This window comes from Archocentrus centrarchus, chromosome 18 (assembly GCF_007364275.1).
Source record: "Archocentrus centrarchus isolate MPI-CPG fArcCen1 chromosome 18, fArcCen1, whole genome shotgun sequence".
In the NCBI taxonomy this organism is placed as follows: Eukaryota; Metazoa; Chordata; class Actinopteri; order Cichliformes; family Cichlidae; genus Archocentrus; species Archocentrus centrarchus.
This window is the reverse complement of record NC_044363.1, coordinates 4929936-4957873: the sequence shown is the minus strand read 5'-3', so window position 1 is coordinate 4957873 and position 27938 is coordinate 4929936. Positions and strand designations below refer to the sequence as shown.

At 42.2% G+C, this 27938-nt stretch overlaps 2 protein-coding genes across 2 annotated transcripts; one reads left to right on the top strand and one right to left on the bottom strand.

Annotated features, from left to right (window-relative positions):
• Positions 1 to 97: 97 nt before the first annotated feature.
• Positions 98 to 12702, bottom strand: LOC115796604 (atrial natriuretic peptide receptor 1). The gene is made up of 24 exons (XM_030752970.1): positions 12699 to 12702; positions 12041 to 12189; positions 11737 to 11848; positions 10350 to 10482; positions 10100 to 10232; positions 9477 to 9578; positions 9160 to 9262; positions 8770 to 8915; positions 8615 to 8687; positions 8170 to 8314; positions 6871 to 6957; positions 6597 to 6740; positions 6294 to 6415; positions 5985 to 6123; positions 5760 to 5808; positions 5564 to 5665; positions 3994 to 4113; positions 3240 to 3333; positions 2941 to 3028; positions 2317 to 2456; positions 862 to 1014; positions 677 to 775; positions 432 to 523; positions 98 to 345 (listed from the first exon to the last, which is right to left on the bottom strand). The coding sequence occupies exons 1-24, from the start codon at positions 12700 to 12702 to the stop codon at positions 154 to 156; spliced, it is 2721 nt and encodes a 906-aa protein (XP_030608830.1). The 3' UTR covers positions 98 to 153.
• A 1070-nt stretch (positions 12703 to 13772) lies between these two features.
• LOC115797298 (nephronectin-like) lies at positions 13773 to 26772 on the top strand. The gene is made up of 13 exons (XM_030753837.1): positions 13773 to 14326; positions 15227 to 15327; positions 17072 to 17164; positions 18681 to 18800; positions 19689 to 19808; positions 19890 to 20024; positions 20873 to 20947; positions 21853 to 22443; positions 23741 to 23815; positions 24441 to 24539; positions 25390 to 25576; positions 25667 to 25751; positions 25869 to 26772. Exons 1-13 carry the CDS (start codon positions 14259 to 14261, stop codon positions 25953 to 25955), a joined length of 1836 nt encoding a protein of 611 aa, XP_030609697.1. The 5' UTR covers positions 13773 to 14258; the 3' UTR covers positions 25956 to 26772.
• Positions 26773 to 27938: the final 1166 nt, after the last annotated feature.

Below are 27938 nucleotides of genomic sequence, written 5' to 3'. Positions count from 1 at the left end.
TGGCTGTAGAAACCCTGCTGTTGTGAGGATTAACAGACAGAAAACCATCAGGTGATGCACACATGTAACACATAACACACGGTACAGTAATGCATACTTTTTAGGCTAACACTGATGACAACACAACCAAAGAAAAAAAACAGAGTTTGGGGTTCAGGCTGGGTCCAGGAGCAGATCGTCGTTCAGATACCCGGGAATGGATGAATACAGCTCTCGCTCCTTCTCTGCTTCCTTCTCTTCCTCCGTGATGATGGGTTTGGCTGCCTTTGGGTCAGTGATGATGTCCTTGGAGATCAGAGAAGTCTTCTTTCCTTCCAGCCAGTAAGTAACCATGTCACCTTTCCCCTGAAAGAGATGAAGCAGGTCCAGAGTGTTCATTGGGCAGCTCCCAGATTCACCTGAACTGGACTGAGTGGGAGTGGCCAGCTCACCTTGACCTGGAGTGTTCCTCTGCACTCCAGCACGTAGCCACCGATCTCCTCTAGCAAGTAAAATGCACTGGAGCTGCACTGGATCTTCAGGGCTGCAAAGACAGAACATACTAGCTTATTTCACCCCGAGGAAAAGAAATTTTAGTCTCCATCCAGTGTTATTCATTGCAGTAATAAAAAGTCACACACAACTGCATTATTGCACTATTGCAGTGTCTGTTACGGTGTAGGTTTGACAGTGTTACCAACGCTTGTGGACTCCATCCTAGATGCCGTATTCACCGTATCTCCAAACAGGCAGTAACGAGGCATCTTCGTCCCAACGACCCCCGCCACCACTGGACCTATAAGGGCTCAGAAGAGTCATTCATGCATGGAAAATATTATTTAACAATACATTTTAATGAAAGTGGCTCAGTAGCTTGTATACCTGAGTGTATCCCAGCTCGTATCTGCAGCTGAGTGTTGGGTTTATGGGGGATCCTGAAGGTGCGACAGACACCCACCAGATCAAGAGCCATGCTGGAAATCTCTGAGGCGTGAAGGATCCCATTCTCCTGTGGAACGCCAGACACCACCATGTCTACACAACAACAAATAAACACCAAAATACAGTGATGTGAAAAAAAAAAGTTTTCACAGGATACTATGTAATCCTGTGTGAAGTCTAATTAAGAGGGGATGTTCCAGCCTGGTGCTGCTAATCAAATGCACTTGATGATTTTGATCATTAGCAAGTCTGAGAACCTCTATAAAAGCAGACGTTTTTAAGAGTTTGAAATTGGATTTCGGGTCTGGAGCATTCATGTGTGTTAACACAATGCCAAGGACAAAAAGACATCATCAATGACTGTGCTGCCCATCAATCTGGGAAGGGTTATAAGCACATCCATCATTCTACTGTTAGAAAGATTATTCACAAGTGGAAAACATTTAAGACAGCTGGCAATTTTCCCAGGAGTGGACATCTACCATATTCACCCAAAGATCAGATTGTGCAATGCCCAGAAAAACCTAAAAAATCCATGACCTACATCTTAGACTCTAAAGGCCATAGAGCAATGTTCTTTGGACGAGTCTAAAATTGAGATGTTCGACCAAAATGCACAGTACCAAATTTGGTGCAAACCAAACTCTCAGCCCAGTGTTTGAGGGGTGATGATTTGGGCTTGTTTAGCAGCCACAGGCCTTGCAGTCATTGAGTTGACCATGAACTCATCTGTATACTAAAGTATTCTACAGTCAAATGTGAGGCTATCTGTCTGACAGCTTAAGCTTTGCCCCAAATCAGTAATGCAACAGGACCATGACCCCCCCCCCCCCCCCCCCCCCCAAGCACAGCAGCAAATCTACAAAAGAATGGCTGAAAATGAAAAGAATTAAGGTGTTGGAACATTGTCAAAGTCCAGACCTCAACCTGATTGAAATGCTGTGATGGGACCTTAAGAAAGCTGTGCCAACAAACCTCGATGAACTGAAGCAGCACTGTAAATAAGAGTGGGCCAAAATTAATCCACAGTGATGTGGGAGACTGATAAAGTCATACAGAAAATGATTACTTCAAGTTATCGCTGTAAAGGTGGTTCTACAAGCTACTGAGTCATTTGATGCTAGAATCTATTTTTTCCCTTCTAACTGCCTATTTATTTTGACCGTAGGTGTTTTGCACTTTAAATGAAATCTGTCATAAAATACAACCAGTAAGTCCACATATAGAAACCTAAATGTCCCTTACTTGTGTTGTAGAGTCATTTTTTTTGGAGGCTGTAGTTTGTGCTGCTAAAATCCATATTATTTATACATCCGGGGTGCACTCAAGAAACATCTAAATGCATCTCTTTAGAGTAACTAAACATTACTGTGTGTGTGTGTGTGTGTCACTCACAGGCATCTCCAATGGTTTCCACCTTGTAGACATCATAATTGTCAATGATGTCGTCAAATGTTGTGTAGAGCTTGTTAAGGAAGTCGACAACTTGGTAGGGAGTGCTGCTGCTGGACAGCTGGGTGAAGCCGACAATATCACTACAAAAGCACACACATACCATGCTTTACTCTTGTGGCTATACAAATGTAGAAAAGTAGAACAGAGCCCAGTAGAAGTGACGTCAGCTCCTGTGACTGCCAAAAAGCAGCAATATTAACCTGATGTTTCAGGGTTTCACCATCAGTTTACCGTTGGATTTGCCCCAGGCGAAGCTTTTTTTGTCCCATGGGTGTTGGGACTTTACAAAGGACTACAAGGTAGATCTGATGGGTTGTATGATGGGTGGACTTTTCTCTTAGTTTAGTGAAATAACTGGGTAAAGGATCTTCAATAAAAATATATGCACAGAATACATCCTAAATATCTGACCCAAGATTTAATTCTGTTGAATAAATGGAGTGGAGCTAGGAAAGAGCATGCAATGGAAAAAAACTCAACAAAGAATTGCTTAAAAGTTACAATTATTATTCTAAGTTTGTAAGATTTAGGCAGTTTGCACATTCTCCTCCTGTCTATGTTTACCTGAAGAAGACAGTGGCACTGACGTAGCTCTGAGCCTGAGAGGGTTTTCCCTGACGGAGGTCATCAGCTACCTGCTTGGGAAGCATACCTGCAGCACAAAGATTAGTAAGAGATTGTTTTACCTGGTCAGAAACATAGAGAATTTTATCATCTGCATATAAACAAAGCTTTTCCAGCTGAATGCGCTAATAAATAGAACATACTGTGTAGCACTTTTACCTGGATCAAATTAAATTATCCTGGTAAATAAAGCATTGATATGATCAAGTGTTTGTGTGTGTGCTGTGTGTATGTCGTACTGTACAGCAGCCTGTCAGTTTTCTGTTTCTCATGCATCAGATCCTGAGTCCGCTCGGCCACCAGCACCTCCAGATGTTTGCTGTACTTCTCCATCTGAAACAGAATAATGTTTCAGATGTCTTTCAGCTCACAGTATAGATGTCTTAGAAACAGGAAAAATTGGCAAGCGTAAGGATTTGAGCGAGTTTGACAACTAGACACTTTCTAGATGGTATTGCATGGTGGATCGAAATTTTCAACTGTCAAACTGTGTAATTGTTGGTATTTTTCATGGATTCAGCTAAAGAAATGGGAGCTGTGTTTAGGCTTAAATAGGCCTACAGGTACAATTGAAATTTGGTTCTTTGTGTTTCCTATGCGAAGATACTTTTTTATGCTTTAATGATTCATGGGTCTGTGCTAATTGACAAAGTCAAACAAACAAAAAACTATTCCTCTGTAAATGTTCAGGTACAAGGACTGGACTGAAATGGAGTGAAAAAGCAGCCAATGTCCAAAGAAAAACTTTGAAAGATGTTTAGATAGCCTGCTGAAGACCACTTAAAAAATACATGAAGGTCAGGCTGCTTGGAAGCAAATAAAGACATGAGGGGTGGTTTGAGACAACACACACACACACACACACACACACACACACACACACACACCACTTTAACATATATTATATATGAGGATATGGTACAATGCACATTTTGCTACTATAGTGATAACATGTAGTGATTATTGTGGAGTCCACTGTGTTTATATTTTTACCAGGTTCATCATCATGTCCACTGGGCTGATTTTGACGGGATTAATTCGATGCACAAACTTCTTGATCTGTTCAAAGGTGGGTCTGTGGGCAGGGTTATGAGAGCGACATCGCCGAATCAGCTACGGAAACACACGTGGGTCAAAACACAGCAGGAAAGCTGAGATGGAAAATTCTGTCATCAGGTAATTTATTACATTTTTAAAGGACATCTACATTTGCTTTAACATGCTCTTTGTAAATGTAGTAATACCTTTTAAGATGATATTGTAAAGTTAGCATCATTCAATAAACAAAACCTAATTTTTAGACAAACTTTAGTTTCTGTTGGCATCTGTAATGATTTGTGTCAGCTTTTATTTGTGACATCATATCAACTCGGGGAAATCTTTCAGGTTTCTGATATTCATCTGAAAAAAATCAGAATATATTACAAGATGAAGACCATAATAGGTCATATTATGAGCTATGGCTTTAAATGTACAAAAAAGAAAAGAATTCTCAAATTATTGACAGTCTATTTTATGAGGAAGACTGTAGACTTGACAGCTGTCCGGGTGACGATCATCAAGACCCTTCACAAGGAGGGAACACCACAGCATGCCGGCGCTGTACAGAAGCATACTACTGGAAAGCTGACTGGAAGAAAAGTGTGGTAGGAAAGGTTGTTCAAGCAACAGGAATGAGTACAGTCTTCAGAGGATTATCAAGAGCTTCAGAGAGCTTCCCAAGGAGTGGACTAAGGCTAGAGTCAGTGCATCAGGAGTCACCTTCAGGAAAGAGGCTACAATTGTTGAATTGTTTCCTTTTATCAAGTCACTTCTAAAGCAGAGGTGACGTCAGAAGAGTCCTACCCGGGCTAAGTAGGAAAAAGAGGTGGGCTGTTGTTCAGTGCTCCAAAGTCCTCCTTTTAGATGAAAATAAATTTGCCATTTCACATTTTGGAAGTCAAGGTCCGTGAGTCTGAAGGAAGAGTGGGGAAGCACAGACTCCACGGTGTTTGAAGTCAAGTGTGAAGTTTCTGCGGACTGAGATGACTTTGAGTGCTCTGTCAGCTCCTGGTGTTGGTGATGGTTGGTCCACTGTGTTTTATCAAATCCAAAATCAGTGCAGCCGTCTACCAGGAGATGTTAGAGCTCTTCATGCTTCCATTTGGTGACAAGATTTAGGTACACACAGATTTCCTTTTCCATCAGGACTTAGTACCTGCCCACAGCGCTAAAACTACTACAAAATGTTTTGCTAATCTTGATATTACTTTTCTCGATCAGCCAGCTAACTCGTCTGACCTCGTCTGACCTCGTCTGACGTGTTATTGACAAAAGGGAGGTGAGAGGTGAGCTGAAGCTCATCACCTTCATGCCACACACACACACACACAGTGATGCAGTAATTTGTGTCAAAGAAGTGCCGAGTACATAAATAAACATTCATTCCTGCAAAATGCATTCAATATGCTTGCAAGAATTTAGTCTACAAACATTAGCCATCTTGCTTTATTAATATCACATTTCATAAAGCCTGCTTTAAATTAAATGTTTCATAACAGTTGGTTGAAAGTGAATGACATACCTCTACATAGTCAGCTGGACAGGGGCAGGTATTGTCAGCTTTACTGGAGATCAGCTCAGGTAGAGGAGGACACCAGGAACACTCGTTGTTCGACTCCTCTGCCTGCAGCCCAAAACATTTTATTAATTTTACTGAATGAGATCATGAAGGCAGCAGATTTACAGTGGAGTGAGGAGTCACTCAGACTGTGACTTACTGGGACAGGGTCACTGCGAGTTGCTATCTCCAGCAGGATGATGGAATAACTGGGACACATGCAAACAGAGAGGATCAGCTGAATTGTATGTATGGATCATAATATGGAGACTCAGCTAAAATCAGAGTTTTGGTTTGGTTTAGCGTAAAGCTCAGGGAGGCAGGTGGCAGTTATGATTAAGTCTCCAGAGAACTGAAGCAAGTAAATGAACATTAACTCTGGAACCTGAACACGTCTCCTGCCAGAGTCGGCTCCGCGTTAACGTTTGGAAACTCAGGCGGCATGTACACTTCCAAGAGCCTCTGCTGATAGGTGGAAAGAGGCTCCATCCCATCGCCCCTGCGATAGATCCTCAGCCCGTAATCTGATTGGAGATTACATGTGAGTAAAAAAAAAACCTGGCAAATTGATATTCAAATTTTTTTTTAAATGATGAAAATAAAATAATGTAAACCAGGATTTACTAATTTTGTATTTATAGGTTTAATACTTGTAGAATCCTTTTAGAAACATCCTTCTGCACACTCAGATCACCTGTTATTTTGCAGACCCAGCGGTCGTCTAAGACACAGTTTAGAGACTTGAGTCGGCCGTGACAGATCTTGTGTTGGTGCAGGTACGACATCCCTCTGGCGATGTCTGTGGCAAAGGAAAACCTGACGGGCACAAACAGTCATACATCTAAAGTGACCTTGCAAGAACCCAAAATAAACTGGAAATGTGAGTGACCAATTAAATTACAAAGACAAACACTTCATGCTTAGTCAGTATTGTTGCCTTAATTACCTCAAGATGTCATTGTGCCATAAATAAGAGTTTGTGTGATTATGTGAGTACCTGAAGCCCCAGTTAAGTGGGATCTCCTCGTTAAGAAGGACATCATTAAGGCTTCCTTTTGGGCAGTACTCTGTCACTATGGCAACATTTGGCACGTCAACACAGCCACCGATAAACTTGCACAGGTTCGGGTGATCGAGCTCCCTGCAGACAAAGAGAGGCAGAGTCAAACTAACATACTGTATAGTTGCAGAATGAAGGTGATACGTGTGTGTGTGTGTGTGTGTGTGTGTGTGTGTGTGTGTGTGTGTGTGTGTGTGTGTGTGTGTGTTACCTGACTTGCTTGACTTCCTGTCTGATGGTTTTGGACAGAGAGAACGTCTTTGTGTGAATCCTCTTGATTGCCACAGTGCGGCCATCACTGGAGAACAAAGTGATCTTTTAATGTTAAATCTTTCCAAATATTCTATCAGCAAGCTGGAGACGTTTTTGACTGCATTCAGAAAAATCTAGCTATAACCCCTACTGCAGATGGGCAGCATTGGATGCTGCCTTTCCTCTGTGGTGATTAACAGTTTGTGGGGTTGGTTGTTGGTGGCTGGACACTCAACCCCACCCTCCCAGAATCTGCAGTCACACACCGGCTGCAACACATTCTCATCCTTGGGTGTCAAATATTGCCATTTTGTCAGATGTGTCTTTTGGCACTGGTAACTTGATCCAACACGCATGGTAAGTTTGACTACCAGGAGATAACAGGAGTGGTTCATCCAGCTTTTCCTCCCAGTCCTCAGTTTTACTTTGACTCACTGGTTAGATTTAGGCTAAAAAAACTACATTGTTACATTTAGACACCAAAAACTACTCAGGTTTAGGAACTAAAAATGTTTGGGTAATAAAATGACTTTTATAAAATGATCGTAGAGTTGGGCTCAGGGTTTGAGTTTCCAGCACTAACCTCCCTGTTGAAAATGGCGCGTTCTGAGTGACAGACCCATCTAATGGTTGATTTAGACTTCTGCAGTGAATCTTTGTAGAGTTCATGGCATGACCTACATAAGCCGCCGACATTGTAATCAGTAATTTTCCACTTTTTTGTCCATTTGTTCACACCCATTCCGATAGTTTTGGCAGTCGCTTTACAGTAATTTGATGACATGTGGGAGTATTGTATTGTATTGTATTGTATTGTATTGTATTGAGGAGATGATTATCATTAACTCACTAATTCATTCAAAGACTGTGGCAATGAAGAAGAAGAAGCTGGAAATAGCGAGGACGAAAAGACTGAAGTTCACAGGCCAATCTCAGTATTTGCAGGCTGCATTGACATGATGTGTAGTTACATTTCAAGTTCACAGTTACGATATAGCTACAGCACAGATGTAACACAGCTGTATAAATCCTATGTCTCTAATGCCATAACCCAACGCATTACACAAAGGACAACTTATACCCATCAGTGACTTTGAAAAAAACAATTTTGACCTCTGAGAATTAGGGAGGAATACTGGAAACTGAGCCTGGTGACCTACCAAACTATGTACACACTCATATAAAACAATGCTGCTAACTAATCAAAAAGACTGTGTGAGGTTTAAATAGACAGGTAGTCACACACAGTTAGGCGTACTATATGCCGGTGCAGGTGAACATTGGTTTTCGGGTTCCCAGTTGTCCAGTACAGGTGCTCAGCGCAGATACACAGCTGGTGTGACTGTCACTGTTCCCCACCGGTACACTCATTATGCTGCCCATGGTCATGTGAGCCTCCTGATCTATGGAGACAAATAGAGCGTTAAATTGCAGATATATTTAGAATGGTTTTGCTTCATGTACATATGAATTTAGACAGATTTACAGATTAGTCAAAACCTGTGCAGTTTAGGCCAGTTTGGGGCTGTTTGTGTGGTGTTGTATGTCTTGTTCTGCACTGTCAAATTTCAGACCTGCCTCATGCTTCATTGTTGGTACCACTTTTAGGCAGTTCCAGTATGCACGAGTCACAGAGCCTTTCAGAGCTTACTAAACTACTATCACACAGTTTAAACCAGTTTTATCTGGACCGTTAAGCGCACCTTGTTTTATTGTAGAGAAGTCAATGATCCAGCTTTCGTCCCACAACATCTTCTGTTTCTGGTACCTCAGCCACTACAAGAGACAGATTTATTGATTTTTAAAAATTATCAGGGTTTCTTTTAGCATATTTGTGTTGTTGTTTTTGAGTTCTTACCACAGCAGTCATTATGAAGGAGAGGCAGAGCAGGCTGAGTGGCAGACCGATGGCGATCTTAGTGGAAGGGGACATCGGGCATTCACCACAGTCAGCTGGACAGGTGGAACAAAATTCTGCCTCCTCACAGATGCCATCACCACAGACTTCAAAGGGTGAAATTTAAAGATGAAATAATTACTTGCTTATGTTTTCAAGAATGGGAACACTATGTTTGGGGTTGACTGACCGCTGGAAACTCACAAGTAACTGGGTAGAATCAGTATATTTTGGTTCAGTGGCTGAAAATTTTTTCATAGTAGAAACCTTTAACAACCTTTGTGTCACACAGAACCCTTGCTGTACTTGTTCCAACAGTCATGCAAGGATTTTGAGAGGGAACAAACATACCCACAGCAGGCAGCACAGTGGTCTTGGCCTCCAGGGCAACCTGCATGATGCCAACCCGTATGTGAGCGATGAGTGAGTTCAAACCAGGATGGAACAGAACCACCTGCAAGCCAACACGCTGGATTTAGTGGGTGTGGACAGAACTTGAGGCATGAATCAATTTGCCAGAATTTAATGTTGCAGTACTTGGAGACTGATCATCTGACTTCATGCACCGAAGAGTAGCTAATGTAAAGTAGTGTATCATCTGCATATAATAACATTATTTTATAGTTTTTCTTAATTTGGGGAAGACTTTATAATGGTGTGTGTGTTACCTTGGCAGTCCAGTTCGTCTGGGTCATCTTGCCAGAGGTCGAGATGGTATGAGTGAAGATTTTTCCGTCATCAGGAATCCAGGGGCCACAAATACTCTCTGTCTGTCAGAAAGGAACACAAAATGACATTTTAATTGTATGAGAGAGCTTTCTGTCTTTCTATTTTGATGCCAGATGACAACATATGGATAGACTGCATATAAGGCATGGATGTAACCACTAGGTTGGAAAAATAACCAATGGTGACGCATCTTAGGCCTGCAGTACCTCTAATAGCCTGCTGGGGGGTGGTGGTAGTGGGGGGTGACTGCATTGGTTGGGAAAAGAAGTGAATTTATAAGAGAAAATGATCGTGCTGCTCATGTGATTTGTGACCTCTGTAAACACATCTTACAGAATACAGTATTACATTAGTTTAGTCACTTGTGGTCCCAGGTTTGAGTTAAGCAGATGATCTAGCAGGATGGACCAACCTTGTGATTTACAGGTTTCTCTAAAATACTCAACTCAAGGCTAAATCTAATGCATGAGGATTGGTGACAGAACTATGTGTTTTTCCAATTATATCTAGGAGTTCTTCGTGGATTTTGTTGGAGGTAGGAGTGAAGAAAGAAAAAGTGCACCATGTATCCCAGCGGGCAGGAGTGGATGTTAGCGTGGTGAATGCAGCAGTTCTCTCCATTCGCGTCTTTCCAGTTGGCGGGACATTCATGATGTTCACAGAACCTCCGAGCTGAATCAGCATCTACTATGTAGCTGAACACACAGACACACCAGGCCAATTCAGACCAGGTTCGGAACCAGGACCCTGTGGGGCTAATTTTTTTTCTAGTCTAAAATTTGTCTGGTTTATACCCAGTTTAATCAGTTTACCTTTGAGTGAAGACACGGTTTTGGACAGCCCAGTGATAGAAAGAGTCCTGGACGGTCACTGAGTATGTGACGCTGAACACCTCGCCGCTCTTTATCAGCTCTGGAGGACGAACAATCCAAGCCATCTCCAAACCTGGACGAGAGGCAGAGGATAACAGACAGAAAGAGACATTTTAATCTTCAACCTTTAAAATAAACCAATTGAGACTTCAGCAGGAAGCTGCAATAAAGCTGGATTATTTCTTGTTATTTAATCCAGAAACCAACTCTCTAAGTGAGGAAAAACATTTCTGTCTTAATGGAGTTGTATGAATAGATTAAATTGTACGATTAAAAAATTAAAATTTCAGTCCGACAATTAAGGGCCTGTTATACTTAGAAGGTATAGAATAAAGTGCTGAATTTGTTCTGAAAATCATTCAAAGACAGATCAAATTTTGCTGTTGACCAATAGCCAACCACAAGCACAATTGTGAGGTCAGGCTCTGATGTTGGAGAGAAGGTGTGGCTCACAGTCTCCACTCTAATTCATCCCAAAGGCCTTGGGGCGACTGTTTGTTGTGATTTGGCGCTATATAAATAAAATTGAATTGACTTGTTCTATCATGTTTAGATTAGATTAGATTAGATTCAACTTTATTGTCATTACACATGTACAGTACAAGGCAACGAAATGTAGTTTATCATCTAACCAGTAGTGCAATAAACAGTAGTTGAGGTCAGGACTCTGTGCAGGCCAGTCAAGTTCTTCCACATCAAACTCACTCATCCATGTCTTTATGGACGTGCTTTGTGCAGTCATGTTGGAACAGGAAGGGGCCATCCCCAAACTGTTCCCACAATGTTGGGAGCATCAAATTGTCCAAAATAATTTGGTATACTGAAGCATTAAGAGTTCTTTCACTGGAACTAGGGGGGCTGAGCCCAACCCTAACCCTAACCCTTCCCCTAACCCTACGACAACCCCCCCAGCCTCAGTAAGAGGCAGCATTATGTTTAATAATCTCAAGGGGAACATCCACTCATGAGGTAATGTGTTTCATTACTGGTCTATGCAACGGTGCAAATCAGACAAATGATATCATATTTAAGTGGATGTTGAAATATAATGTTTTCATGCTACTGTAGCAACAGTTTGATTTAGAGATCCAGTGTGTTGCTCTTTGTAATTCTAAGTAAATTACATGAAATCATGTTTTTTTTCCCAGCATGCTCTTAAACTTTATTCATCTTCATCTTTGTTTTTCTGGTCATATCTGTCTTATAAACCTGTGGTTACTGATTGTATTTTACTGTTTGATAATTTACAGTCACATGTTACAGTTGCATAATTTGTTTTTCAGACTGACGTGTGTGTGAATCAAAGACCTCAGGTCTGTTTTCTCACCGCCACAGTCGACCATGTTGTACTCATTGGGTCTGTCCAGAGGCCAGCAGTCATACTCGCTGTTATCCAAATCGTGCCAGCAACACACTGAACCAACACCACAAACACACGCCTGGAAATGACACGACACGCACAAGTGATCAATGACCAAAAATACACCACAAAAAAAGAAAAAGCATCCAGAGAAACCTCTGAGCTGCTCACAGGATAAAACTACTAATCTGCACTCATTCCTTTGAGTTAAATAATGAGGAATATTAAACTTTAAGCCTGTAAAGCAGGTGTTTCATAGATGACGTCTTACCCAGAACAGAAGCCAAAGTCTTTGCTGTTTCTTCATACTGTTGCTGCTGGAGGACAGACAGGTGGACAAGATGGAGACAGGTGGACAGATGGACTGAGAGTCTCGGACATCTGCAGCTTCTGAGCTGCTCGGTCGGTGTGGTGTCAGAGCTGATGGGGAGGTGGATGGTAGAGTGAGGCAGGAGAGACTAAAGAGAGATGTGAGAGTGTTTCTGCCCTGAACTCACTGTTTTTTACAGAGAGACGATCACCTTTCACTGCCCTCTGGTGGTCGCTTTTTTTTTACTGCACTCATCTCTAAAGCTTTTCTATTACAAGCTCCGTATTCATGCTTTCTTCTCTACGTTTGCAGTTCTTTAATACTTTATATATTTTTGAGTTATTGTTCCACCCAAGAAACAATTTGTACTCCTTAGAGTCCATAAACTCAGACTTCACTGACTTTATTTACTTTGTAGCGATAGATTAAAGCAAGAAAAAAAAAACTTGTTACAGTTTAACCTGTAAGCCAGTGATGTGAAACCTTCAGCCCATCACAGGGGCCAACGGGGCCCACTGGATGACTTTTCAAAGTGAAGAAGGGCCTTAAATGTGGACTCTTTGGATCACATCACAGGAGCAGTTTATCAAACTGTTAACTTTACTGTGACAGATATCACCCATGATCTGCCACACCACACAGCAATGTTTCTTTGCATGTGGGAAAGGTCAAACATATTGGTGTGGCATTCATCTGTATGCTGTGGTTGTTCTGCATGCCAGTAGAACGGAAAATATTTAGAACTGCTTTCTTTTTATGTTTGCATGACGGCTATGTCTGCTGTCTGTGCAGATGTTTTCAAAGAGCTGAAGTTCTGTTAACACAGTTATTTCTGTCCTGGAGGCAGTTTGTCCTTTACCATTGCACTTTTGTCCTTTTGTGCAATAAAAATATAAGTAATGTCATATCCCCACATAGTTTCCTCCTCCCTGCACATGCACTGAAATCAGCTGATTGGTGCATGAGTGTGCAGGAAGAAAAGGCACTTTACATGTCTTGGTTCTATAACTGAAGAACCTTTGTAACACAAGTAACAACAGAATTGATTATATTTAATAATAAATAAATAAATCAGGCTTAATAAAGTGAAAATTGTGTATTCTTATTTAATTATCTAATTAAATAATCATTATCTAATTATAATTAAACATCAAAAGAATAAAAACTGAATTTCTTCAACTGTAAAAATAAGTCACATAGCAATGATCTGTAGCATCATACTAACTGTTAAATACCTGAAATGTTATTTTCAATAAGAAAAACTGAAATAATAACTGCAATATGTCTCCATTTCAGTTATTATGAAAATTTGATACAATATACAAAAACTACAAAATATTTTCTTATTCTTTTATTTTCAAATTTAATTATAAAAATATGAATAATACAAATATTTGTATTTTTACTATATTTGGGAAATTCTTTTTTTCACAGCAATTAAAATACTATTAGTGTATTTTCTCCTATTATTAGTGTAGTAATAACAGTAGTAAAATAATAATAAACTGGTTACTTATTATTGTTTTAAACGATGTAACAACGTCACTGTGAACTTTGCGCGTGGCTACCTAGGAATCTGACGTCAGAGAGTAGCGTTTGCCCCGAGTGTGACGTAAACCCAGGCAGGATTCATAAAGATCTGATTGGTGCAAGATGCTGATGAAGTGGTCATGAATGAAAAGCCGCACGCGCCCACGGTGCATCTGTGTTTATGGATCAACAGAGCGCGCGCGCGGGCGGTTAAAAGAATAAATCCGTGTTTGTTTCAGTCACTGCAAACTTCCTGCTCGCGCGCTGTGTGTGCGTGTGACCCGGGTCTGTCGGCACGCGGCTCCAAACAGCAGAATTCAAGTGCGCGAGGACCCACTTTGCAGCTGTCTCTCTCTCTGGTGCGCACGCGGCACGAACGGAGCGAAGATTTAGCGGATTTTAGTCTAATAACCGCAGTTTAACCTCCACAGCTGCGTCATTTTTGATTAGCTTTTACTAGTCAGTCTTTGAGGAGGAGGATTCAGCGGCTTTTTGCAACTTTAATAGGTTATTTCATTTAAAAAACTGCATGTTTTTATATTTTATGCACCGCTTGGGTTTACATCGGTACCGACTCCCCGCCGAAGCCTGAGACATTTGGAGCGAACTGGGCCGTGCTTCTGTTATTGTCCCGGGTTAAACACGCAGGATGCTGGCTCTATTTCTTCTGTCCTGCTTTTGTTTGTGGACCCGGGGCCAGCGCTTGGACCACGACAGGTCAGAGATTTATTTGAGCTTTGTCGTCTAAGAATTTTTTTACCAGGTTAAACTTTTTATTAAGGCTATTTATTATATGAGAAATGTGTTCATGGGTATTTTAAACAGATTATCTTTAATAATTCTGCTCATAATGTTGTATTTCAGTTGCCTGGTGTATTTCAGTGCACAGTAAAAGTAATGCACACCTGTAACAGTGCAAACAGGAGCTTTTCCATCCTAACAGGAAGCTCTGTTTGGTCTTGTTTCTAATTAAAGGCTGTGGCTGCAGAAATGGCAAATCTAGAGCTTATGGTTAAGTAGACATGACACACGGTGTGTGTGCAATTTCAGAACATTTTAATTCAAAGACAGTATCCAAAACCATGGAGTCATTTATGTGGGAAGAGACAGAGAGGAATGGAAGATGAAACTCCAGGGTTAAAGAATGACTAGCAAGGAATGATGATGGAAACACTGGGAGGGGTGAAAGTATGTGGAGGGAGCTGGGAAAAGAGAAGCACAGCACCCTCCTCTGCTCTCCGGCTGATATAATTCATGTTCAGACAGGCACGAGGAAACAGGAGATGTCAAGAACACACACACACACACACACACACACACACAGACACAGCCAGCCGGTCTCAACTCGTACAGGCGACATAAGCCAAACAGTCAGAGCTCATGCAGCCATGGAGGAGTGTTTTTTTAAAGCCTGAAGTCAGATTTCTCCCTCAGGTTGTTTCCGTGTCTTTGCTTGTTGTCCACACGCAGTTAATTTGATTTAAATTCTGCTCATCCAGAGGGTCACGTGACCCCCGGGGCAGGCAGCTGCAAGGAAAAATAGTCCCCCTGTAACAAGCATGATCCTCTAAACATGATCCTTAAACATGCTGGGTATTCATGTCACTGTGTTTGCAGCTGGGCGGACCAGGCCGCGTTGTCCCGAGGCCTCTGCCGCCATGGCAACAGCGTGGAGTGTTGCTGGGGCTGGAAACAGTTGGACTGGGGGCGATGTGAACGTAAGGATGCACAGATTTCCTTTTAGTCCTTGTTGACCAACTGATCGGTCAGTTGAGTTTACTGTGACTGACTGTTAAAACATAGACTGTATATAAAAGATGTCAGTAGAGACAGTGACTGCAGGTTTTACACTACACATTCTGAAGCTTCAGTTTTTTGGCCAGCGCCTTGTTGGGTTTTTGGGTTCAATGTGAAAATGCTAGCTAGCTTAGTTAGCAAGCTACACCACTAGACTACATGGCTTCATCAAACACACATGGATAACTGCTAATTTGTGCTAATTAAGTAACCTCCAAATAAAATACTAGAATTTCACTCATTGGAGCTGGAGCACAGACTTCCTGGATGGTCCGTTAACACAATTAACCACACAGCCAATCATATTAATCTTGAGGTAATTGAAGGCTTGAGCAGCACAAATGCAGTGCAGAGGCCCAGTTCAGGGCCCCCAGTTAGCTGAGGTGAAGCTTGACAGACAGCTAGCAGCTACAGCCGCCTGTGTCGTCATCCATCTGTCAATATTGCAAACTTTAGGCTTTAATACAATCTAAACAGAAAAAAGATTCAGCCCTTACAGTTGCAATGAAGGGGGAAATTATCTACAGAGACCAAAACAGTTTTTGTGTCAGGCTGTAAACATGTTTATTTCTGCTGTAAAGTTTGTTTGAACATGGTTTTGGGGAGAGCCTCAAGTAGACATTAGAGGAACTGCAGCAGTTCCCTGAATGAGTTGGGCTCTTTATGGCTACGTTCACACTGCAGCCTGAAGTGACCCAATTTCGATTTTTTTGTGAAATCCGATTTTTTTTTGCGTGGTCGTTCACATTTCCAAATATATGCAACTTGGATATGATCTGTGTGTGAACAGCAGACGAACCTGAAAGTGTCCTGCATGCGCAGTAGAGGACGCGATAACGTCACATGTAGCGAGCGCGCTCAATGTTTGCAAAAGTCACACGTTTTCCTTCCCGCGTCCGCGTAACGGGATGCAGAATAGTGACGTTTGTCGAGTATCATTGACGTGCAGGTCAGATAAATGCGACCTGGCCGTACACACTCGCATTTGAAAAGATCGGATATGTATCGGATTTAGGACCACATATCCAAGTGGCCTGGGTCGCATTTGAAAAAATCCAATCTGTGTTGTTCAGACTGGCATGAAAAGATTGGATACAGGTCGCATGAGGGTGAAAAAAAAATCAGATTTGGGTCACTTTAGGCTGCAGTGTGAACGTAGCCATTGTTTCCTCGTGTGGGCGAGTCCAGATCTTTGAATCTGTACACTCAGCAGAGTCAGCGGGTTCATTGGGACGTGAAATTTCAGTTTCTCTGCAAAAAAAGAAAGAAAGAAAATTGATCCAAAAATCACCGCTGAAGAAATCAGACCAGCTTAAATACTTTTACATCAGGTATTGCTTATTTTGCAGAACTGCTCTTGCTTTACTTTGTCCAGCAAAACCAGTGAGATGTTGGGAATAATTGAAATCCATTATAATGAAGAGAGACAGGTGATGGAGACAAGTTCACAAATAAACTGGACTGACGGATGTTTTTTGAAACCAGCAGCTGCTTGAAAGGAAGGAAATCAACTTCAAGTCTGTTTTTGTGGAACAGCTGCAGAGACTGGAGTGTGCTATTTCATCCAGGACTGAAAACTGATCTGCAGCCAGTCAGCCTGACATATGTTTGTGCATGATTCAATGTATGTTAACAACCTATGTGTGTGCGTGTGTCTGTGTCCAGCTCACTGTCAGCAGGGCTGTAAACATGGAGAGTGTGTTGGACCAGACCAATGCAAATGCCACCCAGGATACACGGGCAAGGCCTGTAACCAAGGTATGTTTTACTCAGCAGTGCACCGGGTTCAGACATGGTAACAAAACTGCACTCACGTCTCTGTATTTATGCATGTGTAATTAAATGGAGGAGTTTTGTGTAGACACGAGTGACCCGCAGATCAGTGCTGCTGTTAAAGTGTCCTGAGTGTAAACGCTGTGTCCATCCATGAAGGCGTCCCTTGATTGAAGCTAAAACCTACATCCTCGAGAATATTCCTCCTGTTCTTTATTTAGATTTTCAGCCTAATGAAAAGCTTGAAAATAAAAATTCAACACTTTGATTCAACTTCAGATATCATATGTGCTGAAATAATGAGGGAACAGGCCTCACCTGGCCATGAAACTGCCTCTCAATCAATTGTCCCACTCATTTTAAGCCTGGGGGAGTGTGTATAAAGCTGCTGCTCATCCAGAGGCTCACAGTGAAAGTCTGCTCTTCAATCACATTTTGACTCTTTGAATTTAAATCCACTGAGGTCAAAATAAGCAGTGGGCCTCACAGGTGTGTCTGAGACAAGACAGAAACACAAGAAAACTATCATTTAATAAAGTAACAGGAGTCCTTCAATGATGAATGGAGGGCTTTGATAAACTTCATGAAGTCGCTCCCATGGTGAGAACTCTGCAGCACATCTGCGGGGAGCTGGTCCAGATGTGGATTCCTGGTTTCACAGAGATTCGATCTCCCATCATGCCTCAGAGGAGCAAACAGACGCATTCCTGTCGTGTTTGTTTGACCTGCGAGGGCGTGTTTTACCTGAAGACCCCCAAAACACACAAACACACACCCTAACTACTGTTTCTAATCTTAGACCAACACACACACACACACTCAGGCCTACTCCACCCACACACACAGTGTTAATGTCCTGATTAGAGACTTCATTATGACTCATATCCTGACCATAAAACAGCATCTGGAGTGCCACACACACACACACACACACACACACACACACACACACACACACACACACACACACACACACTCTGTAATACAACACGTGTGTTTGGACTTCTGTCTTTGAGAGGACGCTCACTGAGAGACCTCAAACAGCCCTTTGAAGCCGAGACGACCCGCCTGATTGTGATGGTTTCAGTCCTGAGCGCATCCACTCACACACACACACACACACACACACACACACACACACACACACACACACACACACACACACAGATGTTTTTCCAGCGCTTCAGATGACGCTACATTGCCTTCCATTCCTTAAACCAAGCCTTTACCTGAAGAGGAAGTGATTAATTACACTTGGAATGCACTTTTTCTCTTTGAGCAAGAGGCAGGTAGTGTCTCCACAAACACACGTTCCTAAAATGCTCAGGGCTGAAGGTCAAAGGTTAATCCTGCTGGCTGACAAAACAAGTGAAAACACAGAGAGAAGAGGAGCTCTCAGTTTAATGTTTGATTTCTGCCCTCTCCCCTCTGTGTGTGTGTTTCTGTGTGTGTATGTTTTTCTGTGTGTGTGTGTGTGTGTGTGTGTGTGTGTGTGTTTCAGATCTGAACGAGTGTGGGGTGAAGCCTCGGCCCTGCAAACACCGCTGCATGAACACGCTGGGCAGCTACAAGTGTTACTGTCTGGACGGGTACGCGCTGCAGCCAGACGGCAGCTGCAGGAGTGAGTTTCTCTCCATCTGTCTGCTCCATTTTCTCTCAGATATTTTTTTTAAATTCAGTGTGAACTTTAACTTAAAACACGGTGCAGTCACGAACTTTATAAGATCTGCTTTATTTTCGGGTCACCTCCCTGATCTATTTAGGGAAGGATAAAGAATCTAAATCAGAGACTGTGTGCTGAGGCCTGACCAAAAATCAGAACATATCATGGTATTAATTTTATTAGTGTCATTTGTGTGTAAGTTAGACTTTATATAGATTTAAAGTGGCTCATTCTTCTGTCCACTCTATCACACCAACCCTCTGCAGGTCCTCCTTCACTAGATCCATGAATCTTCTTTGTGGTCTTCCTCTTTTCCTCCTGCCAGCAGCTCAGTATTGAACATCCTTTATTCAGTATATCTGCTCTCCCTCCTCTGCACATGTCCAAACCATCTCAGCCTTGTCTCTCTAACTTCGTCTCCAAAGTTCTCAACCTGAGCTTTCCCTCTGATGGACTCATTTCTAATCCTGTCCATCCTGGTCACTCCCAGTGAACATCTTCAGCTCCACCTCCTGTCTTTCTGTTATTGCCACCATCTCCAAACCATCCATCACAGCAGGCCTCACTACCATCTTGTAAACCTTCCCTTTCACTCTTGCTGCTCTCCTTCTGTCACAAATAATCCCTGATACTCGTCTCCACCCACTCCACCCTGCCTGCACTCCCTTCTCCACCTGTCTTGTGTGCTGTCCGGTGCTTTGGATGGTTGACCCCAGCTTTAATCTCATCCACCTTCACTACCTCTTGCAGCTTCAGTGTGAGTGAGAGGAAGGTGCTGCTCAGTGGTTTAGTAGGAATGCGTCTGAGTCAGCCTTCATATTTTCATGTGTGTCTGCGCCCTCACAGATGCCCAAACCTGTTACCATGCCAACTGTCAGTATGGCTGTGAGGTCATCAAAGGGGCAGTGCGATGCACCTGCCCATCACCAGGGTTACGCCTGGGGCCAGACAGGCGCACCTGTGTCGGTAGGTTAGCCTGTTTTTTTTTTTTTTTAATACCTGGATGAAGAAATGCTAGTTTCTTTCATCCTCCTTCTCTCTCTTTAGACATCGACGAGTGTGTCTTGGGTGGAGGCGTGTGTCCTCGTCGCAGGAAGTGTGTGAACACGTTCGGGAGCTTCATCTGTAAATGTCACCTGGGCTTCAGACTCATGTACATCAACGGACAGTACACCTGCATCGGTGAGGCAGAAACCCTAAATGAGTGTGACTGTACACAGACTGTATATAAAAGATAGATATAGCCTGTGTGACGGATGGAGCATTATAAATCTCCTCTTTCTCATTTTAGCCACTGCCCTACTGTTTTTCTTTGGATCCAGAAGTGACCATATTTGGATGAAAAGATGGACCACCAGTTATAAACCAGTGCTGTATGGCTGCATCATACAGATGCAGATCATTAGTGTTCAGTAACATGCTGAAAAATTGGAGCTCAGACTTCTTTGATGGTCTTTTAATACGATGAAGCGCACAGCAGCCATTTTATTTGCCAGACAGTTACATTAAAAATGTAACAGAAGGCTCCAACAGCACGAACACGGTCCAGTTCAGAGACTCCAATTAGCTGAGGTGAAGCCTAGCAGACAGCTAACAGCTGCCAATTCACCAGTCCACCAATGAGGCCACGCCCCCAATAATGCAAACTTTAAGCCTTGATACTGTTTAAATGGCGAGTTACAAAATTCACCCCCTGTGCAGTGGTTATGAATGGGAAATGAACCACTGAGCCAATCAGGGTGTAAACATGTTTGTTCTGCTGTAAATTTTTAATATTAATGTTTTAATACAGAAGTTTGGGGGCCTCAAGTGGACATTAGAGGAACTGCAGTTTGCTGCTTCCACACTGGCTTAATTTTATTAGTCCCTGAGGTTGCTGCCTTTTTAAATATAGTATAATAAAAAAGTGAAAATATTTCTTCAGACTGATTTCTGGTCAAATGTATCCAGAAGGGCATTTGTTTGTTTTACAAGTGTAGAAGTTAAAAAAGAAGGCGGAGCTTCTTCATAGTTTCTCTCTTTGTTACCAGATAAGGACACTCGGCCATTCTGCTCTCTGAATCCATCGTCTCCAAAGTGCAGGTGTAAAGACGGCAGCTGCAAAGGTAAAAACAGCTCTTCATCACAAACACGCTTATCTAGACTTTCCTTGTAGATTTAAATGAATTAGCGAAGCTAAAATAAGTTATGACCACTGACCTTTGTCTTAGGTAACGTGAAGCTGTTACCACCTTTGTTAATTGTCTGGTCTGGTGTTCAGAGGCCAGAGAGCTCCCAGCAATACAAATACTTATAAAAATACATACATCTTTATTTACAGTCATGGTAAAAAGAAATTACACCTTCTTTCATCTGCAAAGTTTTAAATATCAGGAGCTACTAAAAATCTGGTCCACAGCAGGTCTTTAAATTAGGCAAGTAAACATTACAGCATCCATTACTTAACAAAGGCTAAAGTGCAGAAGCAGTGTGTGGAAAAGTAAGTAGGCCTTACCGTAGCAGCCAGGTGCTGCTAATCAGATGCACTTGGTTAACTGATCATCAGTAAGTGTGAGCATAAAAGCACATGTTTTGGCAGTTTGCAGGTCTGAAGCATTCAAGTGTGTATTAACACAAAACCACAATCTTCCCTGGAGTGGACAACCCAGCAAATTCCCCCCAAGCACCGCGCAGTGCTTGGGGGGAGCTACATCTCAGAGTCTACAGGCTTTAGTTAGCATGTTAAAGTTCATGACTGTACAATTAGAAAAAGATCCAACACACACACACACACACACACACACACACGCACACACACATTGTAAAAACTGACTTTTAAGTCATCTTTGGGACACGTGAACTGTTGTGTTAATGCATTTGAGCCCCTTAGTTTGTCCACATTATGAAAGTATCACCTACCGCCTGCTGTCAACAGTTCACTAATCAAACCTGACTGAGTGTATTTGTCCCCGCATCTCTGAGGGTGGGGGAACAGCTCCCTGAAAGTTCACAGTCTTTGTTTTACTCACAGCCATCCCCAAAGTGATTTTGGAACCGCACAGACCAAGAACTACAACTCCCACGACCTCCACCACTACTGCTGCTACCACTACATCTCATCCAACCACCACAATCACAACAACCACGACCCAGCCCACAACTACCATCATCACAACAACCTTCCTGTCTACATCCACTGATTTTATGACCACCACTCCATCACCTATAACTGATGTCATTACTGCACCAGTTACTCCAGCTGCTACCACTACTATGCCAACTACAACACCTGCTACTATTACTACTACTACTCTTCCTACTACAACTGAAATGGATACTGCAACTCCAACAACGCCTCCTCCTCCTCCTCCCACCACTCCTGCTACTACTATTCCAAGTACAACAACACCTGTTACAAGTACAACTGCACCTACCACTCTGCCTACTACAACTGAACTGGACACTACAACCCAGACAACACCACCGCCTCCTCCCACTACGACAGCAGTAGCAGCTACTACTGCAGTTACTACGATGCTGCCGAGCACCTCCCTGCAAACCACCACAGTGAACAACAGGATCAACAAGGATGTGACGCAAAAGCAGAGAGGAGACGTGCACAGTAAGGACACACAACACATGCCCATGAATTTGTATAACTGAGCACTCTCTCTAAGATAACAACTGTTGCTAGCTTAATTAATATTCGCTGTGTCAAAGATGTCGCTCGTGTGGCTGCGTTTCATTAAAACAGAGGGTGAGTGAGTTGAGTTTAAACTTTGGAACAGCAGCACAGCCAATCAGCCACCGAGGCCTCCAACATCTACAAACAATAAGCTCACTTTCATGTTTGGTCTCTCAGTGTGTGAATTTTCAATGCTACTAAATGTTTCATGAAGCTTCACACAGCCAGCCACAGCTTCAGCAGCTCCACCCATGACACGTCCCTGCTAACTGTAGTATTTAAGCTACAAGTATAATTTTACTACTAATAAAATGCTTATTTTCATCTAAACCAACTGGTAGTGACACCGCTTCTCGAATGCTGCAGGTTCTGGTTAGAGCGACCCTCCAGCTTGCAGTAAATCTCCAGAGAAGCACAAAGACTACTTAGATCACTAGTTGCAGTTCAAGATGTTTTAGAGGGAGTCTAACCGGCAGCTGACTGATAAAGACTTCCTTAACAAACTTAAATCAGTCTCTTCAGGAAAACATGGAAAACACTAGATGGGAAGGATGGAGCTTACTGCTTAACAGAAACAGAACCTTCACAATAAGATCATTTTTGGAAGGATTAAACATTTGTGATGCAGCACGAGAAAATCCAGCCAAAGATACAGATTATTTCATCCCAAATCCCCTCGGCTCTGAGGGGAAAACCCCCGATGAGCGCCTGCAGGTGTGACCTGACCAGTCAACCAGTGAAATTGACCCCTTTAGTGATCCTGGTGACTTTATTGTTTCAGCCTGTGGTGATAACGCTGTGTGGATTGTTACTGATTGTCAGTGTCTTGTAAGCCTTGTGGAGTTTTTATCAGACCTCTAATCATTTATGAACATACTAAAAATGATTATTTATAAATTTTTGCATTGTAACCAAAACAATTCAAAGAACTGACACTTTGACCTCCTCAAGTAAGAAATTCACAGAAAACAAGTGTATGACGCTGTGCCACAAACACCTGTATGCAAATCCTGTGTGTCGATTGAGCCGTCCTCACATTGTGAATTGGTCTATAAAAAATGCTGAAGGTCATGGTGATTGATTACATAAATATTTGCTGGTGCATTTGCTTTTCTTTTCATCTTTGATGGGTTGTTTTAATTACAACATTTTAATTACTGAATATCAGCAAGAACCCAATAATAAAACTGATGGTGACACTGATCATTTACCTGTTTGTACGTGTGCGTTGCAGTCCCTCGACATCCCAGTCACAACCACGTGTGGGAGTTTGACATCGAGCTGGGAAACATCGCGGAGGACGATGCTGGTAAGTGTGGGGCTGCTTTCATAAAAACAACAGTATCCCTGTTTAAACCACTGGATCACAGAGTCATATCAAACTTACTTTAAGACGGTTACATGAACTAAAATATGACGCATTGCTTTATTAAACATCTGCAAACTGACATAAAACCTGAAAGTATGAAAGCAGCACAGATTTTTTTACTCTTTTGTTCTCAAATTATTAAATTTTTATGTATTTTGAACAGCAGCGACATCAAAGCAGGAATCAAACCTCAGTAACATTAAACAATAACAACACAAAGACCACAAACCCCTGAGACCACAACACACTCTCATAATAGTTTTGGCCACATCTTTGATTTGAAGCTTTAGATTAGAAAGGGCCTTAAAGTTCAACTTCCTCTTTAACACTAGAAAGCTGTTTTTACATGAGGGAAGTTTATTTACTCATGATTATAATCCACAAATTATTCAAGAGCTAACAAGGAGCAGAAATCCAAAATAAAATCCTGGTTTCAGTGGAGAAACATTGAAAAGAAGAAGTTAAAAAAAAAGTCAAAATTTTTAGTTGTTAAAATGGCGAAAAAGTAGAAGACCTTGGATTTCTGTGACGGTCATGAGCAGCGTTCCTGTTCTCCTGATCGTAGAGGTCGGTGAGCTCCACTGCTCCTTCGATCACGGACTCTGTGACTGGATGTCTGACAGGGAGGGAGATCTACACTGGGAGACGGTTCACAACCCTGCAGGTAACACACACACACACACACACACACACACACACACACACACACACACACACACACACACACACACACACACACACAGAGGCCTGTTCTTCTATCCTTCTATTGGCTTCAAATTTACAGATCGTATAAAAAGCCCTTCAGGCTTCTTCTTATAAAGCAGACCTGCTGATTCTGTATTCCAGCAGTCTGCCTCTCTGAGCATCTTGTAACCTTGTAACTGTTCTTGATTTAAATCCGGAGGTGACCACCCTTTGACGTAGGAGCGTCTAAACTTTGGATCAGCCTGCGTGCTGTGCTTGAATATGTGTTTGTGTGTACGACATGTTGGGGTGCGTACACTTCTTGAATGTGTAGCACTTTGTGAGTACGCGCTTTAAAGTTTTTCTTTTTGTAGATTTAAAATTTTTATCTTTTTTCAGTTTAGTTTTTAGCTCCACTGTCTCGAGTGATGACAGTGAGCGGAGCTGATCTGATACCGAGCCGTCCGACATCCATTCATCATCTTTTTACTAAATTTTCTGCTCCTCGGCAATTTATATTTCAAACCTTCTGAAACTTGATACAAATACTCTGTAAGGCTCTACTAAACTTAGGAGACAGATTTTAGTTTTTTTTTAATAAATTTTCAAAATTTACCTGAAATACTGTATGTTGATTTTTGCCTTTAATGATTTAGGTCTAGAATAATGCACCATCTCTGCAGCGGCAGCATCTTTGCCTCAAAGTTTAGAGTATTACAAATGTTTCAGGTTTGTTTTCTTGTTGCTTGTTTCTTTAATCTGCTTCTGAACAGCATCTGTTTCCAGCCTGATTAGCTCAGTTTCTGCTCTGATGACTGTTTGTTTCTCAGGTGGGCGGTACCTGTCTGTCCCCGAGCTGAAGGCGGGACAAAGAAGCGTCCGTGGTGCTCGGCTGGCCATCGGGGTAGTCCCTTCCTGGAGTCACGGTGACCTGTGTCTCTCCTTCTCCCATTGGCTGACGGGGCATCATGTGGGTGTACTCCAGCTGTTTGTAAGAAAAAGGGGACGAGATCAAAGGTACTTGAGCCTGAGCTCTACAAGTTTTATACTTCTTAACTCCTACTGCAGTCACCTCGGTAAACACTTCCTCCTGATTGGCTCTTGCAGGTATGGCCCCGCCCTGTGGAGTAGGACAGGTGGGCATGGTTGGAGACACACGGAGGTTACCTTAATGACACACTCTCTGGACAGGGTGAGACAGATACGTGACTTGATGTTGTCTCAGAGTGTTTGTAAAGCTGATGATGACGGACGTGTGTGTGTGTGTGTGTATATGTGTGTTCGTGTGTGTGTGTGTGTGTGTGCACAGGTGCTGCTGAAGGCTGAGCGGAGGACTGGACGACGAGGACAGATCGCTATTGATGATGTCACTCTGAGACAGGGGGCGTGTCGATGACACCATGAAAAGACATTCGGGTCACATGACTGAAAGGACCAATGCTGCTGTTTGGGATTTCCTCCTTTTCTCAAACGTCGTGTCCGTGGGGGGAGGAAGATGGGGAGGAAGCCACAGCAGCGGGAGTTTAAATTTAAACTCCAGACGTGTTTGTGTGTTTGTGCTGCGTGACACACAAACTTCCTGTTCACCAGTCAGACTGAAGACCGTCTGCACATCTGGAAACACTTGGAATTCAGTCTGAAAGTTTTCAGAGTGCAAAGCATAAATAATTGGTATCACTTACAATCATATATCCCATAAGAGTGATATATAATTATTAAAGCATCACAAGTTTATTATCTTTCAGATTGTTGCAACTCTAAAAAGAAATAATTATTTTAATTGGTCACTCCAGCCACCTCAATTGATTATATCACAAGGAGTTATTATTATTATATAAAGACAGGCACAGGGGTGGGTCATTAAAAAGTCTAAAAAAGAAGGTGTTGAATTTTTGCTGTTACATTTACAGACGTGCGGTCAAGTCTGCACATTCAGTCTGTTACTTCTTTAGTGGCGTCTGCTCACAGAGGTTGTCTATTTGTTGTCATACACGATAATTTTAAGATGTTACGTTGGGTCGACACATTAACTCAGAATAGTTCAGATATATTCTCAGTAATATCTCAGAGGGCGCATGACTTAGAGATGCTGATGCTTGTATATTGTTTGTTCCCAAAATGGAAGAGTGAGAAAAGCAGAGACAGCAGGAAGTCTGGATCTCACGTCCAGCATGAAGAGTAATTAATGTAGGCTGTGCTTCTTTATAAAAGTGAGAATCTAATCTTGGCATGGTTCAGTCTTCATTTTCATTCATCAAGGCCTTAAAAACATATTGAACAGCATTGATTTTAAATTTGAAAATAATCCAGGAAATGAAATTTATATATGTCTGTGTGGAGTTTGCATGTTCTCCCCGTATCTGTGTGGGTTCTGTGTGGTACTCTGGGTTCCTCTCACAGTGCAGAGACATGCACATGATGATGGTAAATTGCTCACAGGTGTGAATGTGAGGGTGAACGGCTGTTTGTTTCTATGTGTCTGTCTCTCAGACTGGCTACCTGTCCAGGCTGTACCTCAAATCTTCCCCGATCAGCACCTCAAGGTGCGACCTGACCCACAAATCCTAATGAGGACACACACATACGAACTTTCTTATAGTTTTTATATATAAACACAAAATCAGCCCAAAAGATTTCAAAATGATCGCAACAGTGATTCTGCTGTAGAAATAGAAGCTGCAGCGCTGACTGCTCATCACTGCCTTTGTTACCTGCTGAAGTTCAGGCTCTGTCTGCTGGGCCGGGGTCAGCATACACTCAGCTTTAACATCACTGCTGCTGACAAGTGGCCACAGTAAATTCGTAAATTTGTATCCTATCGTTGGTGGACATTTTAACACAGGAGTCTGTGGGCCCTGACTCAGTGTAGGAGGGCATTAAAGGAACTTTAATATAAAATGGATAAAATGGGTTAAATTTAATTTTATGCAGGTTTGCTCTGCAGCTGAAGGGCAGGTTACAACTAAACACAGTCAAGTATTTACTAGAGACTTGTTCCTGTGTTCGACATTAATAAGTCAGGCCTTTAAACTTGTTCTGTGAAGTTCCTGTTAAGTTGAAGGATGATCTCATGTCCAATGTTCTCCATCTTTTAGCTCAGTTTTTGATCTATCAGCTCCTGCAGGAAACATTTATGTCTTTAGATGCAAAATGTTCCAAATATATGGCTTTTTTCCTTGAAGCTAATAATGTGAAAGAAACCGTAAACTTGTAGTTTCTCTGGTGGACATGTCACAAAGAGAGAGCTTCATGGGAAAATTCATGGAAAAATCTTGACCAACTATCCTTGAGACTAGTTGCCATACATTAGCCACTGATAGTTGTGTATCCCCCAACTGATTGGCGAGTGGTTGCTGGGTGAAATTGGTTGCAAAGAGGG